Genomic DNA, 21,531 nt, shown 5'->3' with positions numbered 1-21,531 from the left:
AAGTGGGGTCTCCAAATATTTTTTTTTTGCTATTGTATCGAGTGGGGTGTCAAATGAAAGAGGAGAAAATTTTGAGTTAGTAAATATAAATGTACTACAACATTAAAATATACCAAGCGACAGAAAAACAATTTAAGTATACTAAATATTTCAGCGTTTATTAAGACGATCGCAGTCGAACTTAATCTTGTGAACTTGTAATTTTGAGCTTGTAATTATTATTTATGTACTTACGTTTGTTTCTATTAGGCAGTCTTACTCATTATAAGTTCAAAAAAAAGTTGTTAACCATACGTCCTCGTTAAAAGTTTACAAGTGACATTGCCAGTGGTCACGGCAAAATACACAAAACCTACAGACCTTACCTTGTTGACTTTAAATATAAACATTTGTATGACATACCAATTTGTAAATTAGGTACTTATAGGTTCGGTGGAGTTCGGACAGATACAACGTGCGAAAGTAAATAAAAAAACCGGCCAAGTCCGAGTCTGGCTCGCGCACCGAGGGTTACGTACTCGGGTATTTTTTCAGATATTTCGCACTATAAATCAAAAACTATTATGCATAAAAAAATCAGTTCTAGAATGTAAAGCCCTTTCCAATTATTTCCCACTTGGTATAGTTATCTTAGTTTGAAAATTGAAAATACTAATCATTTGTTAAAAAACACATTTTTTTTGTGATGTAACCACAAATTCACGGTTTTCGGATTTTTCCTTTACTTGTGCTATATGACCTACCTACCTATCTGCCTTTCATGATTCTAGGTCAACGGGAAGTTAGAAACCCTATAGGTTTTCGTGACAGACAACAGACGTACAAACGGACAAACGGACAGACAGGTTTCAATTTTCCTTGTAAGGTACGGAACCCTAAAAACACTAATAAAATGAGAAACTACCTGTAATTTTTTCCACTGTATCCTGCCAATGCACCTGGATGCGTTTCTCCACGCCAGTTTGGCGCCGAATACTAGTTCCGGAGTTTTCAGCTGGTAGGTGCCATTTTCCTTCAACTCTCGCTCAACCTCTCGCAGTCTTGATATGTGAGCATCTGTATTTTCTCTGCAAAAAATAATAAAGTAACTGAACAATATAATCCACGCTCAGGTAATTATAAATACGCAAGTTAGTATGTCAGTCTGTCAGCTAGCACACCCGTTTAACCGATTCTGACGTTTGGTACAGAGATTGCATCCCAGAGGCAAACACTGGTTACTTCTTATTCCGGAAAAAACGAGTCCCCACGGGATTTTTAAAAAACCTTATAAGATAACACATGGGCAAATTTGCGAGCGTCATCTATTTGGTACAGAGATATATTGCCTCACGTATACGGACATGGGTTCCCTACATATTTTATCCCGAAATATTGAAAAGTTTCCTTGGGAACCCCACGCAGAGTTAGATAATAATTAATATCACTAACCTCCGTATGGAAGTAAAATACTGCTTGAGAAACGCTTGAGCCTGTCTGTAAACTTCTTCAGCGTTTCGTGGAGTGTCACCACTATTTGGAATGTCCATTATGCTGTTCTGGCAAACCTTTTCTGTGCATTTTGTGTTCTGGAAAAAAAGAAACAATTGATCAAGTTAAAACCTTTAACGGAAACGTCGAAACATAAGACGTAATTAGGTGCTTAATCAAACTGACATATCCCTCACAAATTAATTAAAAGCGCGTTCATCTCGAATTCACATGGTAGTTACGATGCACTACCATGTGAGATCATAGTAACGGGTGATTCATTTAGAGGTATTTTTTTAAATTAAAAAAATAAAAGAATAAATTCAATTTTATTTTATAATCTTTATTATCATACAAAAGGACCATTCTTTACAATTATTTATAAAAGATAATTTCTTTTAAATGTTGTCCGTGACTACGGTTAACATGGTCCCTTCTGAAGTTCCAATTTTCAATGACTCGTGTGAGTATTTCGAGAAGTATTTGGCCAATGACTCGAGTAATATTGGTCTCCAATGCCTAAATCGTAGCTGGCTTATCCATGTAGACTTTGGACTTTAGATAGCCCCAAAGGAAAAAGGCAAGAGGTGTGATGTCACATGATCTAGCCAGCCAATTCAGTGGTCCAAAGCGTCAAATGATCAGTTCGCCGAATCGTTCTCGCAGTAAAGCCATTGTTTCACGGGCTGTATGGCAAATGGCACCATCTTATTGGAACCAAATTTCGTTGAGACCACGGGCTTCAATTTCAGGTATCAAATAGTCTGTTGAATACGACAACGTTGTTGAATCCGACAGGCCAAGCTCTTGAGAACGGCGACGAATCGACACTTTTCGGTCTTCGCGTACGCTCGCCGCTACCGTCCCTATATTTCCTTCACTACGTGCTGGATGTGGTCTATTTGGTCGAGTATTATCCAATAATGAAAATTGGGTCTCAAACATACTGATAATAGAGCGAATTGTGCGTTCGATAGGCCGATTATGTGGACCATAAGTTGCTCTAAGCGCCCGATACACATTCCTCGTAGAACGCCCATTTTCGTAAATAAAGTTGAACTATTTGTAGACGCTGTGACGGGCTAAGTTTTTCGATTATGAAATGTCAAACACTACTGAACAGGAATGCCACTTCAGTTGACACGACGCATGCGCGATCTGCAATTAAATCCCCACCACAAAAAGTACCTCTAAATGAATCACCCGTTATAAGCGTCAAGTCAGAAAAACAGGTATTATTTTTAAAAAAAATCGAATTATTGGAATGTCCTCCCTAAATTTACGCGAAGAACACAGATCCGACGCGTAGAGGTTATCCGAGAGTTTTAATCTAAAAAACTAATGGCAAATAAACAATTTCATTAGAGCGTGATTGCTATCACAATATCTAATTAACCAGTTCACGATTCAAACACCGAAAAATATGCAAAAATGTTCCAAATCTCAGAGGGAATAAAAACCTTCAAAACACCCGTATTTGTGCTTGTTCGCCTCCTAGCAACAGATCGTATGACATCGAATGAGCCAAACATCGATTTTATTGAGCTACCGTCATTAGATAAATTAATAATTTTAATTTGATTTTGACAGTTCTAATCAATTTTTAAAAATAACCTTACAATCGTCAATAGAGCTGCTACTTACAATAAACAAAGCTTCTTTTGACAAAAAATATAGGCAAGCTATTGGAAGTTTTTGAAAATCACATAAAATAAGCTACTCTTGTAAAATCAATCTATTTTTAATGTATAATTTATTAGAGTGCTGAGGGATGCTTTGCCAGGCTATGCCGTTATACCTCGCGGCGTCGCTCAAAGCACTGCGAAATAAGTAGGAACATCGCTAATGAGTAATCTTTCATGCTCTCAAATTGCCGGAGAACTTAGGAAGATACGCTAAATTTAAATTTTGTGTGAAAAATTATTTCTGTAAAATACCCACATACCTAACTGTTGTTAATTTTAATACTTGTATCTAATGCTCACTCACATACATTAGAATCTCTCTTACTAAGTCTAGGGTACCTAATAGGTGAATAATTGTGAATAGTAGATGCTGCTTTGCACTCTTTCGTTTAAATGAAATTAGATTCTCTACAATTTAAATATCAGTAGGTATTTTAAAATTTTCTTAAACCTTAAAGACCGGATTTTCATGGTCTAAAGATGAAAATAAAGATGGGTTGAGTTTATGTGGCAATGGGAAAAATTCTCATACGTTCTATTTTTGGGAAACCTGAGACATGAAACACCAAAGTTTGGCACGATTCACCATCTTTGACATTATTGTATCGTATCTTCACAAGACAATACAAATACAAGAATTACAATATAATTACGATATACATATAGCTTTGTCTTTATTACTTTACTGTAGTAAAACAGCGAGGAAAAACTATTAAGTACAAAAAATGTACACTTACAATACTAATTACTAACCATGGACTTAACTGATACGATTTCTGTGTAGGTATTGGGTATTCACAACACCAATACTAGTTAGCGACAAGTAGCTATTTAAAAAACATGGTGTTAACACTACCCTTGAAGTAATCAGAACCCCGCAGTCCTTGTTTAGAGACCCCTTGGGATCAGTGTCTGCAAGGAGCTGGGGTTCCATGTATTTTGATTGAGACTTGACCATTTAACGAGGTACGTGGTATCTAGTTAATTACAAAATAATGATTGGTTTTTGGAATGCTATTCCTGGATTTGAATAATTTGAAATCCATCCATACTTCCATACTATCTGTAGGTATATACATCTACTTAAATGCGAAAGGGTGTCTGTGTGGCTCCAAACTTTTCATTTGGCACTAAAATAACTTGCAGCCGAGGGAAGGGCATAGACTCTTTTATCCCCGGAAAATCAAACAGTTCCCACGGGATTGTAAACCTAAATCCATACGAATCATTTCGCGCATCATCTACTTACTAAAAGATGAATTAGGTAACACAGTAACAGTACGCTATTATTTATTTAATAATATTACATATTATTTGCACAACAAATTCCGCAGGTTTAGCCGCATACATAATTAGTTCCAATCGAATTACCTATTTAAATATCTGAATATTCATTGTAATAGCTTATTAATACGAGTATTTACTAAACAATACTCAAGGGGCCACCGTCACACGCCGCACACACCCGACACACATTTACATTTAGCATCGTTGACCGCGATTTGATCGTTTTATAAAAGCTTCAAGCTCCAACGACTACCTAGGTAGTCTACTACTAAGTAGGTACTACTAGTAGTGCTGCCACACACTGAGCCGCCGATGGCGATACATACATAGCTGCCACAATTTGCGAATGAGATTTTTGATACACTTTATATGGCATTGGTGAAAACTGAGCGATATATTATGCCTAGTTTACACAGAGTAAGCTAGCGTGCGAGCTGCCTGGTGCAGCAATTCATACTGTTTTGACGTATCGTGCAAGTTACTCGCTCTTGCAAGTTGGACAGTACATCTGAGTAACTTCTACATTTTATATTTTCACTCGCCTGCTCGCCTTCTCCTATCACTCACATGACAGCAGCTCGCACGTCACTCATATCGTTCGAAGCGTTGCATGCCTTTGTTAATTTAAGTTCACCGAACATTGCAGTACTACAGCTGCAGTACACAATTCGAAAGAGACTATGTAGCTACTCTCATCGTGAAAACAGCTACGCCGAGCTGATCTATTGCCATACGAATACATAAATCGAGCAGCTGTTTACTGTCCAGCTAGCAACTTACTCTGTGTAAACTACTCTTTAGAGTGGCCACGTCTAAGCCACAAGCGGCCGCGTTTTGCTCATCTCCACTCATCTTCCATACACATTCTACCACAGATGCAAGATTGACCCTGTCGCTCGCCTGTCCTTCCAGTCTTGCTGCATGCACCATACAAATGCACGTAGACACAATGGATTCGCATTCCGATGTAGAAGTTTTCATTTCCGACATTGAAGAGGGAGAGAAATGGCAATGGATTCTAGCCACTAGTGGTTGTAGCTGTGGTGGCCACCTCCGGCCACCAGTGGCTGCAACGTGTGGCTGCGTCCATCGCCGATATTAAAAGTATCGTGTGTGCTTTGGCTCTAACACGTATCCAATCCGGTTTGTCCGATTGTTTGTCCATAACAAACATAGATGCAAATAACATTTCCACTGACATCATAATGATCAAAATAACGGATAAAAATATACGACAAATACTTAGGTATAGTTTCAATGAAAATATAAAAAAGACCGCAATAAAATGGTAATCGGAATGTCTTTTACCCTACAATTGGATTATACGAGTGTATTGTCTAATATCAAAGACCAGTATGTAATCTATAATATCGGAATAAGTACCTAATGACTTTAGATGTGTTTCGTGGTTTAACGACATATTATTTTAATGTATAAAACACATAACCCTCCTTTTGGCTTCGCCGCAGTCGGGTAATAAAAGGTTCCTTGACCATCACGACTCGTTATTATTATGACTGGGTAGATAATATTATACCTAGTGGTTATTTCAAACTGTATTTTTTTTTCATATTTGGATCAAATTAGTGCACAATAGCACTTAGCGGGGGTTTTCCATGCTAAACAGCATTGACATTGTAGTAGGTATACCTACCTATCATACCAGAAATTGTAGCTATATTTTATAAAGATTGCTAAAAAGATGAATTATTGATGACTTTGTAGAAGTAATGTTTTTCTTTAAAGTGGAAGATTTATTTTATTTACTTTAGTCTTACTTTTAATACAATATTAAATGATGCCCGCGACTTTGCCTGTGTGGATTTAGGTTTTTAAAAACCCTCTTTATTTACCAGGACCAAAAGTAGCCTAGGTCCTTTCCTAGTTGCAAGCTATCTTTTCCCAAATTACGTCAAAATCGGTAAGGTAAACAATGGAAAGGCTAGCAGACAGTTAAATTAAGTATTTAATTAGTAGGTTAATCTATTGAAATTAAAACTATAAAACCACGATTATCGAGTCCACCGACGCGGTGCGGCGACCCAAAAGCGGAAAGCTGTTTTGGCCAAAAAATAAGTTTGGCCAAAGCAGCTGCCCGCCAGCATCTTGGGTTAGTAGGTAGGTAGGTAATCTATTAAATATTATCCCCAAAAAAAACTGTAGTTTTATTTAATGGATTATTGACTAAGGGTCAAGATCCTCAGCAATGAGAAATAGCAGCAGAGAGAGATTAAATCAAAAATCCATGAACAATAAAATGAATAAATTCGAAGGAAATGATCAGGCAAACGAAATTGTAATAAGAATGTTTTCAGTTGTCATTTGGAACTTTTGGAAGTTCCCAGAATATCAGTTTAGAAACCGACAAAAGCGACTCCGAGACTCAGCCGAGAATCTATTAAGATTCGGAATGCATTAAAAGTGCACTTAAGAAATTGATTGTTACAAAAACTTCCGTAACTAGATCTACAATCTAGATCCGATAAAGAAATAAGTAATTCCAAGTAGGTGTATACATTTTGAGGTGTACTAAGTACTTACAGTATATGAATCATGGCGTCATTGCCACAATGATTGCTACTGCACAGTGGTAATATACATATTATGTATTAATAGGATAGTTGCTCAACGCGGTAATTATAAAATATGATTTTGATAACTATTTTTACTATTTTATTCCATTACAAGTTAGCACTTGACCACGATCTTACCTGGTGGTGGTGGTGGTGGTGGTGGTGATGATGCAGTCTTAGATGTTAGCGGGTTCACTTGGATGGCAGTTTTTATTAAGCCTATACCCCGTACCGGAACTCTAAATCGCTTGGCGGCACCGCCTTGCCGATAGGGTGGTAACTAGCCACGGCCATGTCCTCCCACCAGACCAGACCAGAGACAACTTAGAAATTATGAATTCCCAAATTGTCTCTGCCGCGAAACAAACCCGGAACCACTCACATACAATACCACAGCACTCACCACTACGCTAGGGAGTTCGTCGACTGATAGAAGAAACCTTAATTTTAATTGTTTAAAAACCTTGATTGAATGAGCAAGGCCCAAGCCAAAAGAGCCGATTGGACCAAAATGGACCAAATCAAATATTAGTTTTAGCTTTTAGTGACAGAGGGCTGGATCCTCTTTGAGGATCCTGTTCAGTAGAATCTGCTTTCCCAGTCAGTGTTAGACACACAGACGTAGCATAAGAGGCACTTGCCTACATGAAATTAATAAATTTTGATTTTGACTCTATGCCTAATGCCTGATAAAGGTAAGTTTGATTTTTTTAAATAAATTCAATTAAAGTGATTGGCGCTTTGGTGGTTCCTCTGGTGCTGCAAATGTACATGGGCGGCGGTAATCACTTAACATCAGGGTCGCCTGCTTGTTTTCTCACTATTTTTTTTTAAAGAAATGCAAAGATGTAAAGGTAAAAGATGTAGATGTAAGTTTTAGATGTAAAGTGAAAACATTAGGCGTCAGACTTTGCTCAACCATGATATTGCTCACAGGTTAGCTTTGATTAGAAGTTAAAAAAGAAGCTGGAATGTCAATCGTTATCAACGTGTGATCGTGACTGTGATTGCGTTGCGCAACTAGCCCGGATAATATGTACAATCGTGACCACAACAAATGATAGTCTCGATCGGGTTCAGTGTACCTATAGCTATACTGTACCGTTAGTTATTAGCTGGAATTGAACTACTGACAATATAATTGATACTTGAGCAGTTAAGAAGCAATGATAACAAGCTTTTTTTGTGTATTCATGACTAAATTTTAATTACGTACCAAAGTTGCTATGAAAAACATAAAGAAATCAGTAAACCGATTTTTGCGATTTGTTGGCTCTTTCAAAGCGGCCATTCAATGCAATCAGACCTGATGTCAAGTGATGATGCAGCCTAAGATGGAGTAGGTACGCCTGCGTATTCACTGTTTACTTGAAGATAACTATATTAAAAGTTGAGGGGGCATAAAACTGATGCTGGAAGGGCATTCATATTTTAGCGGTTCGAATTAGAACACTCTCCAACTATATATCCTCTAGAATACCGATAAGTGGACAACTTTGCGCCGATGCGATGTTCCAAACTTCGAAGCTTAGGATTGACCAACGTTTCGTCACTAATGAGCTTTCTACGATCCACCGAGTCCATTGCATCAAGCAGGTAGCCCTGAAAGGTGGCAGGAACTGGATGTATGAAGAGCGGAGGGCTTTCAGACCACCTGAACCACAGAAGGGAACGCTGTCGAGTCCGACACAACACGTTGACAGGCGTCCGTAGGGGTGTTTTCTCCTCCTAAAGAAAAATAAAGAGAAACTAGGGGTAACTAGTTCGGTTGAATAGAAGTATTGCACGGTTACCTTTTCCGCAAGAACCACATTACGTACGTACGGTGGGAAATAGTGCAGGCGCTAACTCAATAACAAAGGCCGGCCTGACCGCGGGAGTTAGCATCGAATAACGAGCGAGTTTCCCAAACTCCTTGTTAGTGCTTTGTTATTAATTTATTGCGTCTCCGGCGTAATTTGGTTTCGTATGGCGCTCAAATACTGTTGAGTTGGTTGGGTGAAAAATTATCTTACTTTTTCAACCGCACTACGTGATACGATTAATAAATTAGGTATAATATTTTTATTGCAACCAAAATCTTATCCTGGATACTATTATCGACTAGCCGATACCCGCGGCTTCGCCCGCGTGGATTTAGGTTTATCGAAATCCCGTGGGAACTCTTTGATTTTCCGGGATAAAAAGTAGCCAATGTGCTAATACAGGATACTATCTATCTCCATTCCGAATTTCAGCCAAATCCGTCCAGTGGTTTTTGCGTGAAGGAGTAACAAACATACACACACACACGCACACACACACACACACACATACAAATTTTCGCTTTTATAATATTAGTGTGATTTAATGAAGTAGTAATGAATAAATAAATTTAAAAAAAGCCTTTTATTTCTTGCATTTTACAATAGGTAGGTATGAATCTTTAGTAGCTAATGTTGTAGTAACCCAAAAGGTATACTTAGATACGGAGCGTAGGTACCTACTACTTATTTCAAGTAAGTATTTCAATTTCAAGTGATTTCATATAAACTTATTGGAGTAGCATTTTATTGAATTCATTTTTATTCCACCTCCATTAAATCTATGAGATCTAGGACTGAGAATCCGTAGGAAAACTTGAGGGCATGGTTGAAAGTGAAAATTAGTAGGTAGGTATAAAGTGGATCTTAAGCATTACCTAAGTGTCTATAGCTAGACCTAACTGGGCGGTAGGCTCTGAGAATTTTACTGTACGCGATCTAAAGGCTAAAATATATTTTTACCCATATGCCCCTAGGACAATTTAATACAGATTACCTGCGTCCGCGCAACAGAAACTCGGGGTTCCCCGTATCCGCTTTGTTACGTTCATAAATCGTCTTGGGACCGCAGGCTGATTTTATCTCATTCTGTATCATTTTTTATTTTATTATTATTTTATTGGTCAGTTCCTCAAAGTGAATAGAATTTTTATTCGTTCATATTATTTAATCGTGAGTCATAAGTTCACGACCTTTGTTATTATAATCTTGTCCTATCTTAAAACGTTTTAGAGATTAGGATCTATGTATATGAAATAAATGTTTAAGTGCACTGTTCTAACTCAGATTTTGGGCCAAACCAGGGTTTGTAAATAATTATAAAAAATATGTCTCTAGATAATTAGATAATTACTTATTTTGATAAGTATGACTTATAATTAAAACATCTTTCAAGCGATTAAAATCCTCTGCATTTTTTTAACACTTTTAATATGGATAGAACCCAAAAACCAGCTACTTTTTTTGGTTTAGATGCAGTCAAACAGGATCGCTATATCCCGGCATTATGTAATGATGAGGAAATAGTCAATTCATTACTTTTTACACAGCTCAATTCACACTAAGAAATCAGCTTCATTCTTTGTTCTGCAGTAATTAGGTATTAAAGATGATTATAAAGCTATATTTATCTTGATAATTATTTATTACTTCGAAGTTCGAACCATAGTTTAAACTTCATGGAAAATTATTACCTACCTACCTATCGAGAATTAAATTGGCGCAGCATTACAAGAATTTATGTTCCTGAACCCACATATATCTGATTATTATTGGATATTATTTATTTAAATAACATACGACTTGCTAATGCAATTTCAACCCAACAAATATAGGTAGGTATGCTTCAACCACAAGACCAGATAGCATAATAATTTACTTACAAGTAGGCTCCTACACATAGTGCTAATTTGGTGCTAATATGCTAACCTATCTTATGACGTGTGCACAAGAACTCTTTGACCTGATTCCTCTTTCACCTTTCTACCATCGTACTGCTAGGCATCGTCAAGGTCTGTATCCATACGGACTCGAAATTCCTCAAACACGTACGAAGCTATTTGCTTCCTCGTTTCTAATCCGAACCGCTATGATATGGAACTTCTTTCCGGCATCAGATTTCCTTCAAGTCAAGAGTGAATAGGCAGCTTCTAGGCAAGCGCGCTCCATCTTAGGCTGCATCATCATTTGCTAGCAGGTCTGATTGCAGCCAAGCGCTAGTCTATATAATTAAAAAAAAAAAACTTTAGCCACGTCTCACCACCAGAGGGCGAGGAAGGTCGCCCATGCGGTGGACCGACCAAATTAAGTCTTTTGTGGGCAGTCCCTTGCACAAGTGTACCAGACTGTCGGCCAGCAGCGAATGCTCGTGAGGCGTATGACATCTGTCCTCAAAGACGTTGCTTCGTGATGACCACGACCGCTCTGCCAAGAGTGTTACGACGAAGAAGAATCTTTTTAAGATTTAGGTCAAACATAGTTTAGGTATGCATATAGCATCTATATACTAGATATGAATGATGAAATCTTTGAAGAATGATAGGTATCCACTATGTAATTATGATATGTTCCTAAGTAGGTAATATTTGAAATGAAGGACTCCATATCAGATGTTCTTAAACTCAGGATAGATTTGTCGCTACCCACTTCCTACTAGATTCTTCCTACATTATCACATCAAAGCAATACAAAAGTTTTTCAAATTACATAATAACCTAAGTACTAACAACAAAGGGCAATCTGTGATTGAAAAAAAACGATATATTGAACCTTTATCTTTGACAGTAACTTGTTACACTTTCTCTATCGCAAAATTAAAATCTGAGTAGCAGTATCATACAAAGCTGCTACTTAATTCCTCTCCGAGATACAATCTATCGTTATAGGTATTATTATTTTCTCGAGGGCGTTGGTGATTTTATCTGATACAGCGGTGAGACGAAATTACCACAGTATAAAGAGACACAGTAGTTCGACGCCTTTGATCTCGTGGTAAATGCCGACAACGCAACGTCTAGACTGCGTCGTGACATAACATCGATGCCTAGCTGTTGTGGGCTCTTCTCAGACCTGGGCGCGTTTGGAACCCTCGTAGCTCTGTTTTAAGTTTACTTAATTAACTATCACCACTATTTACAAATCTAACAATTCTGACCATCAAAAGGAGTACGGTAGTACCTACTTTCAGGTCATTCCTTCACCCCGCACTTACCGCACGATTGCTCTATCTAGACGGCTTCGTCGGATTTCTGTAATACCAGTAACACTATCTTTAGGGTCGGCGCACATATTATGGCGGAGCGCAGCGCAGAGCATTTTTCACAGTCAAAATATTATCGACATTGTCTTCATTGAAATAATATCTAAAATCAATTGTGCATCCGTGCGGATACTCGCGCATCCGCGCGCAGACCCGCGCGTGCTCGTGCATTCTCTGGTAGAAATTCGCATAATGTGTCACGCGTTCAGAAAACTTCGCGAGCATGCTCTGCGCTGCGCTCCGCCATATGTGCGCCGGCCCTTACTCTGTGGAATAATTACTTTGATCGGATGTGTGTCAAACCCAACAATAAAATCGTTTGATTTTCAAATCATAACTTAGCTTACTGGTGGAAAGAGGTTCGACGAAGCAAATTTTTTTACATACTAGTTGAAGGACAAAAGTAAAAGCCAAGGATGTGAGCTAACTAGACATTCACGAATTGTGTAGCTATGAGTAAGTATGGAACACAGGCATACTATTAGCTCGCATCGAGCATCTTCCTCGCACAGCTACCTCATACAAAGCATTATTTTTATTTCTACTCAAACAGGTCCTATTTTAAAAAATATCGTTTTAATGTTACACATAAAAATTCCTCAAACCATAGACGAATAAAAATAAGGCAAATTATATTTATTGCTCACGATCCATAACAAGAAAAAAAATTAAGCATATTTTAGAGGTATTTTTTTTAACAAACATTCTTATATAAGCCTATGTTTAAAAATAAAATATCTGGGAAGTAATTTGTGTTAAATCACCGTTACGTTTAATGAATTAGTTACAAGATTACAACCGGTTTTAAATAACAATTAGATACACAGTGAGCCTAAAAAATAGCACCCATGACAACAATACTACAACAATACCTACAGAATGTTGTTAACGCGGATATTTTTAAAAACAACCTAATTTGATTTCCAAAAAAAAAAAAAACCATTGGTTTTATTACAGGTGTTGATCGTCCAACATTGATCTACAAACCGGCAAGAATTTCTGGACCTCAAAATAGATTTATTTACCTAACTGAAAATCAATTCTAGGAAAGCAATAAAAACTCCATAATGAACACCAAATTTTTTTCAAATTGGATTCTCCAGGCTTGATAAAGTAGATTGGAATATGCAGGAAAGTATCATAAAAATTAGATAAAATGGATATGACCCTAAAAGTAACTCAGAGGAATGTCCATGACATCTTTCATATCTAACCGCATTGAGAAAATTACTCTTATTATTCAATAAAATGGCTCATTTTACATTGTTACAAGTCCTACGACATGATATCACTCCGTTGATGATAGTGCACTTTTACCTGAATCCATAGCAACCAATTGTTCCTTCAAACTACTAGTTAAACTACTGCTAACAAATTACTAACTACTTTCTGAGAATTTGGCGACTTTATAAATATATAAAGTCGCGTCAAAATTCTCAGAAACTAGTATAATTTGTAGAGTAGCTACAAATAAAAAACGTAGAGTCAATCAATTAGATAGGTGGTGTCAAATAATACTTATTAATTTAAAGCTAGTCAAACTAATGGATTCATGTTTTAAATGATGGGAAATACCGCATTTTAAATAATTGTTCTAATCCTCTTTCAAAATCAATGGTTCTAACTGTATAAGCGAAGACTTCGTCTGTGTTGGTGTTAGCTGGCGGGCGTGTTTTGCCTTTTTGGAGTGTTTTTTTTTTGTTAAAACTGACTGGAAAGCGCTCTAAGGGGGTGCCGTGCGTGTATCGGCGAGCGCCGGCACAGACGGGGTCCATACTTGTATAGTTTAACTAACTTGTTACAAATAACTACAAACTTGACATTGGCTAATCTTTGTAAAGCCAGACGAGAGAGAAAAAAAAAACTGTATAAGCTTATGATCTTGATTGCGATCGCGATCCTTGCTTTCAAAAATATAAATACTTAGCAATATTAATTAGAGTTAAAAGTTTTTTGGCCATATGCAAAGGTAATTTTTATTAAGTTATAGAAATTTTTAATCCTTATGGTTTTTGAGCTTGATTTAACAAACACAGTTTAACAAACACGAGCTTCTGATGATAGTAAGTAAAAAAAATAGGGATATGTAAAAACAACTCCTTATGCATTGTGATTTTCCTAAACACATGCTAATGTTATCGTGCATGTAAGTATTAATAAACAAACAAACGTGTTTGATCTATTGATGGATGCCTGGACGTAAACATTGGTGAATACGAATAGCGAATATTCAATATTGAGATTATGTTCTTGCGTTTTACACAGTTGGCTAGGGGTTTTACAACTCTGAGCTTATTCCATTTATTGTTGGACTGACTAACCTCTCTGCACTGAATTCTTCATTACTGAGGGTCATGACTCCTTTCAGGGAATATAAAGGTCCGCTATTTTTTATAATTAATAATTATTGTTATTCGACTCTTTTAATTTATCTTGTTCTCGTACCAGAAAGCCCTAAGTAGTTACGACCTCCAGCCCGCTGGACCGAATACCGTAAAAAAGTGGCTGGAATTTAAGACTTTTACAAGATCTTTGGCTGGAAATAGATGGATAAGGAAGACGGAGCGTTTATGGAGATGATGCTCTTAAAAAACCTATGCCTACTATGTTAATGAGAAACTAATTATGGACCACGTAATATATTCCCCATATCTCATTCCAAAATATACAGGATTGGAATTTATCTTGAACTTAAGTTACTTTATCTATTTTGCCCACCTCTAGTGCGGATGCTTTGACAGCAGTCTACATCATGCGGGGAAACCAGTCGTTACCCATCGCTCAATGGATCATAACTTTTTTTAGATATGACTAAACGTTATTGAGAATCTATAAAAAGTTCATGTGTCCGGTTATTAATTACTACAAAAAATAGGTTACCCATTGTTACACTATGATTAAAGTGATAACTATTTGAGCGGGCGTTTTATTGTTGCATCAGCACATTAGCGTAGAAATTTCAAATTTAGATTGAACGTTATGTTTTTGGCAGGAATAGGACAGGCTTGTTTGCATAGTCAAATAAATTATTCACTACATGATGCACGCGACTTCGCCCATATTGATTTAGGTTTTTTTTAAATTCCGTGAGAACTGTTTGATTTTCTGGGATAAAATGTAGCCTATGCGCGTCTCCGGGAAGCTTTGGTACATATACCAAACTTCGTAAAAATCATGACAAACAGACACACTTTCGCATTTTTGATATTAGTCTTGAATTATGAGAGTACCTGATATGTTACTATTCGAAAAGGGTCAGATTTAATTACTAAGGGCGGTTACGCACTCCGTCCGATCCGAGTCCGTGAAAATATATCCTGAAGTAGTCATAGAACTATGTGTATGGCGGCTTACGCACTAGATCCGACTTCCATTATCCAATTTCCCTCCGTCATCCGTGAAAATATCTCGGATGTGCCTCGGATTCAAATCGGACATAATATGACGTAGATATGTCAGAGATGTCCACTGATTAGCTTGGATTTGGATCAGAGATAAAATTAGTGAATAAGCAATAGGTATCCGAGTTCGGGCCGAGTTTTTTATATGTATGTTTATTTTCATGGACTCGGATCGGATGAATGCGTAACCGGATACCAATTATCGGACGCGAGTGACGGACGTGGCTGACGGACGCGGCTGACAGACGCGGCTGTGTTGCGACTTATAGGTACCTGAACAATAAAATGTACACTGAACTGTGCAACCTATTGGATGCAGCCTTGAGCGCTAGGAATTCCAATATATATCTCGCAAGCCATCTCCCAAACGACTGTGCACACCTATCTGTCGCGGCTGTCAGTCGCGGCTTACGGACACGTCGCACAGTTTGTTTTCGCCTTAATTATTTTATCTAATCTTTCTTGTTTGATGGTACAGGTATTAGAAAACGAAAACTATTGGGTTTTCTCAAAGGCCTTCAAAAACCAATCAAACTTTTCTAAAATACCTAATATTGGAATTATTTTTAATCAAATGGTTACCTAGAACAATTTTCCTCCTCATCGGAAATTTCTCATTAACATACTAATTACAAATTAGTGGTGATTGTAAAGGGAATTCGCCTACTCTTATAACATGAATTAGGTATTTATGAGATGATCATTAAAAATCTATGTTTCCCATATTTAAGTATAACGTTTTTAACATACCTGTCTTTCCTAAGGTTACCCTAATCTATAGTTTTAATAGCTAGTCTAGTATATCACATATTCACTAAATTATAGCAACGATAAGAGCTATCAAAGAAAAATACTCGCTCAACAACGGCCGCCTAACAGAGCGACTAGCGTGAGTAATCGCCCGCTGCACTCGCACACTCGCTCATCGCACAGCGATAAAACTATCCTAACTAAATACTCGTTTCTCGTTGCTCGCCAAGTTTCTAGTTGTTAGCTATTGATTTTGGCCACGCCTATTATTTCTATGTCAAATACAAAACAAGACAATCTGTGATCTCAGTGATCCAGTTATCATTGTAAACTAAACTGTCTAAAAGGATATCTATACTAATAAATAAAATTGGAGTGTCTGTCTGTAATTTCGAAATAACTACCTCATATTAAGCTCATATGGTTATTTGAACGATACCAACACTGAATCACACGTTTTTAAAATTTTTGTCTGTCTGTCTGTCTGTCTGTTTGAAAAGGCTAATCTTTGGAACGGCTGAACCGATTTTGACGGGATTTTCACAGACAAGTAGAGGTTTGACCAGGGTGTAACATAGGCTACTTTTTTAACCGACTTACAAAAAGGGAGTTGTGTTTTTCTACCTATGTACACCGAAATCTCCGAGATTTCTGAACCGATTTGCGTCATTTCTTTTTTAATCGATAAAGGAACTTTGCGACATTGTTTCATAAAAAAATTGGAGTCCAACTCCTCAATCCTGATGCTGCAGGGGATCTGACCAATCCACGCGGGCGAAGCTGCGGGCATCAGCTAGTTTCTAATAAAAGATAAGGCCTTTTATCTAGTACTAGTACTGAGATTTAAAATAACAACGCTTATTAATATTTATAGCCTTTACTCTACGCTACTTCAATTTGTATTAGTACGTAATCATGACGTTGTAACGGCATTAATCAAACTTGTGTTTTATAATGACAACGTAATAATTATTATTAATTGAGATTTCGCGGAACGATAATAATCAGGAAGTTTACGTATTATCATGGAATGTCAACAAGGATCTATTTAAGAAACCACGTGATTTCATACATGAATCGATTTCACACATAAAGAGCTGGCAAATTCTAATAGCTTCTATTAATGTTCTTAAGCTAATTGTGATTTTAAAAAAATAACAGCCAACTTGTTTACCAATGATGTGACTTCAATTAAAATATTGTATTTTAACCCCCGACCCAAAAAGAGGGGTGTTATAAATTTGATGTGTGTACCTGTGTATCTGTCTGTGGCATCGTAGCTCCTAAACTTATGAACCGATTTTAATTTAGTTTTTTTTTTGTTTGAAAGGTGGCTTGATTTAGAGTGTTCTTAGCTATAATCCAAGAAAATCGGTTCTGCCGTTTGAAAGTTATCAGCTCTTTTCTAGTTACTGTAACCTTCACTTGTTGGGTGTGTTATAAATTTTTAATTTACACTTGTGTCACATATGAATATAAACAATATCAAGCAGAGACCCGATAGTATAAAATTTTCCCTTGGCAACCCCTACTCTACCCTAAAACAAATCTATCAGCTTGGAAGAGGTTGTCGAATCTTACTCGTAAACTCGTCAGGATATTCAGCTAAAGATGTACAAATTATATTTAGATAGGGCACAAGTGTCCAAATATCAATAAGTATCCTTGAGAATAATAAATAATATGTAATACCATACAATTCATACTCAGGAATTCCATATAGGCACCTTTCATAATGGCATTTCGTTTGGTCTGTTTTGCTTATTGTTCTTTTATAATCTCGACTATCTTTTTTTATTCAATTACAAGTTAGACTGCGATCTCACCTGATGATAAGTGATGATAGAGTCTAAGATGGTAGCGGGCTAACTTGGAAGGAGTGTGGCAGTTTTTATTACACCCATACACCTTATTGGTTTCTACAGGATATCTTACCGGAACTTATTATTATAATTAGGTAAGTGTCTACTTACAAAACTGCTGACTTCTTCAATCTGCGAATGGAGAACATCAAAGTTTTCTTCACTGACTAGATGGTTCTTTAATCTTAAAGGCTGAGGAACTTTTATCTTCAGATTTGGCTTCACTTGTTTTTGATTTTCCACTGCAACTTTACCACTGAAAGGGCACACTGCGTGACCGTTTACCGGATATCCCGAATTTTTCGCGACACCCAATTCCATTTTACCGAAATCCGTTTCCGTTTTGCCGACATCCGCTTCCATTCTACCGAATTCCTTGTCAAAGGTTTTCTGTGATTTACGTTTTCTTTTATTTAGCGTGCGTTTTTTTTTTTTTTTTACTTTTATTTAGCACACGCGTATGCTAAGGTGCATGCAATTTGGGCAGCGTACTGAAAGGTATGCATGCACCAGCATGATATATATGTAATCGCCTGTAGATCCAAAAGCGAACTGACTCTGCGGTTGTCTCGGCAACCGGTCTAAGCAGCACTAAACAGCGTCAGAAAAAATATCAACAATTATGCGTCACGTCATTACATTATAATACCCGTAGATTGAGAGATGGTGAGAGATTCTTACAAGGAGATTATACCGATTTGTGTATCATTTTGTTGATAGTTAACAATCCTGAAAACGGTAAATCTTGTTCAAAAAGTTCAAGTACTATAAATTTATTACTTCATTATTTTAATTAGGTATCTACGTATTAAACTTATAAGTTTTCACTAATCTACAATCCATGAAAATAGAATTTTCTGAAAATTATTATATCCGGGCGAAGCATGTAATTTTGTAACCCACCGTGCTGCTTGTGGGACCCATTTTTTATTATATTTTTAGTTTTTATATAGTTATCTAGTATAGTTATATAGTTCTTATATATTAGTTTTAGCGTTTAGTTATGTTTCATTTTCCGTTGTTTCTGTTATTTTATTTTTGTAAACATTTATAAAAAATATGACATGAAGATGATATATGGATATGTAAAAGTAAATGAGGGCAAAAAAAAAATATAATATACAGACCAAAAAAAAAGAACCAAGCATCTTCAAAAGTTGTATCACCATCTCTTAGACTATAGTGGAATCAATCAGATTTAAGTTATGTACGGACTTTCCAATGTCAATGTCTCTATGCTCTATCTACTCTTCTGTTTCTAAATCCGTTTTGGGAATAGAATTTCCAGTCTAATTACCGCGAAATATTTAGCCATTGCTCCGGAAACCGCAGCGTTCGAAGACCACCTACTAGGTAGACAAACAATATCATACGAGTCACCGAGAGGGCAAGGCCGTAGCTTGTGGAAGTCCCTACAAGAAACCTAGGTTCAGTAGTGGCCGTTTATCGGTTGATAATGATGATGCGCTATAAGCGGGCATTCGAGAAAAAAAATAAGGGGCTATAAGACTGGACTAAAGAACTTATAAAGGTTGCTTCTTTCATTACGGAACTCTGAAAACGTATTGAAAATTGAAAGCCCCTAAAGCTAAGTATTGCGACTTTGGTTTACACTAAGATTTTTAGGAAGCAATTTTTTTATGAAAATCTTATCCCACCCACAAAATATCCAGCTTTTTAAGCGATAGCATACAAATAAATTTACTATAATATTTAAACTTAAAAATAATACCTAAATGATGACATCCTACATTCTCTCATTTATTTATTTTTCCCATTTTATCCTATTTTTAAACAACAAATAATAAAATAACAAAAACAACAGAAAAAATAACAGAAACACAGAAAAAATAACAGAAACAACAGAAAAAATAACAGAAACACAGAAAAAATAACATCCTTATTATTATCAGATGATTTCGGATAAACGTAAGATAATGGTCCAATCACATGCCAATTACCTAATTATTCAATTGTTACCAATTCTTAAATATTATTGTTAGTGTATTTTCTGTCAGTCAAAATTAATAATTTAAACATTACAACAAAATGCTTACGTAACGTACGTATGTATGTACAGTGTACACGTATAACAAAATAACAGAACATTTGTAATTTGGTTATACGGTATTATATGTGTTGGGTATTGTAATTTGTATCTCATAATACATTATTATCATAGCTTAGAAAATTTTTTCAGTGTATGTGGTTATTGAAGTCGGTTTTTAATTTCGGAAATTTTTTATTTCACAATTTTTAGTGGCCCACTGTTATGTAGTGTGCTATGCCTAGTTAAAACCCTACTGCTTACTAAGCTATTACACTGATCGCGAGCAATTTGCTTTTATCCATTGAGGAGTTTTGTTCTCCATCTCCAAAGATATTCATCAGGTCTTTATCAAATTTATATGGGACCACCTGCAAAGTATAACATTTCAAACAAAAAAAATCCAAATCGCTCCAGGCGTCTTTGAGTAATCGCGGAAGATACATAAAAAAAAGATCCCGACGAATTGAGAATCTCCTCCTTTTTTTGAAGTCGGTTAAAAATAACAAAGAAGTGTATAGTTGCAACGTGCTGGAATGGCTACCTACCACTGGAAAACACAGAGTTGGAAGGCCTCTCATTAGGTGGGCAGATGAGATTCAGACTGCTCAAGACCGTGGCCTGTGGAAGAGACCTAAGTCCAGCAGTGGATTTATCGGTTGTGATGATGAATGTGTTACTATACAATTACTAAATCTACACCATTTGCACCAAAGTTGGTGGTTAACTGTGTTTTTTTTTTTTTTTTTTTTAAAAGAATATTAGCCATGTTAAATGACTAATATTCCCCTTTCCTCTCCAACTAAGCGTCAGGCTTGTGCTAGGAGTAGGTACGACAATAGTGCAACGGGCGGGGTTTGAACCGTCGACCTTTCGGTTTTCAGTCCACTCCTTTACCGGTTGAGCTATTGAGGCTCTTTCCCACGTCTCAGGGCCGTCCCTTATTTTCAGTGCTAACCTACGTGGTAATAGGCATTCGCATAATATGGAGTCATGCCGATAATTAATTAGTGAAGTTCCATGTTTATTTATTAGTCAGTCTGTCTGTGAGTATGAGTAAGTTTTCTTGTTACTTATTCACACAAAAATTACGTACCTAGTTACTTGGTGCTCATTATAGAATTATCAGAATTATACTTACAAAAGGTTTACAGGGTTGAATCTAGGTAGGTATACTTATTACCTGACTACGGCAAAGCCGAAAGGAAGGGTTATGATTTTATTTGTATTTTAACCTTAGGAAAATAGTAGCTTGTTATGGCAGAAGCAGCCATACCAAGCCATACGTAGTACGTAGATGTCCTCCGGGACCAAGCCAATGGGCGTCACGCAAGGGAGTCACCGTTGCTTTGCTCGGAGCTTTCTAATATTTATGTGCTGAGGTTTACCACAGAG

General features: G+C 36.8%; 1 protein-coding gene across 1 annotated transcript in view; it reads right to left on the bottom strand.

The window, feature by feature from the left end:
- LOC123879669 (nitric oxide synthase-like) overlaps positions 1 to 18,658 on the bottom strand; it is a 31,632-nt gene extending 12,974 nt beyond the window's left edge. The window contains exons 1-3 of the mRNA XM_045927527.1: positions 18,201 to 18,658; positions 1,432 to 1,568; positions 905 to 1,067 (exon numbers count right to left, since the gene is read on the bottom strand). Of these exons, the coding sequence (XP_045783483.1) occupies positions 905 to 1,067; positions 1,432 to 1,568; positions 18,201 to 18,452 (552 nt within the window). The 5' untranslated portion in view covers positions 18,453 to 18,658. The remainder of the gene's footprint in view (positions 1 to 904; positions 1,068 to 1,431; positions 1,569 to 18,200) is intronic.
- Between the last annotated feature and the right edge of the window lie 2,873 nt (positions 18,659 to 21,531).

Source organism: Maniola jurtina, chromosome 3 (assembly GCF_905333055.1).
Source record: "Maniola jurtina chromosome 3, ilManJurt1.1, whole genome shotgun sequence".
Taxonomy (NCBI): Eukaryota; Metazoa; Arthropoda; class Insecta; order Lepidoptera; family Nymphalidae; genus Maniola; species Maniola jurtina.
This window is presented reverse-complemented; position numbering and strand designations above follow the sequence as displayed.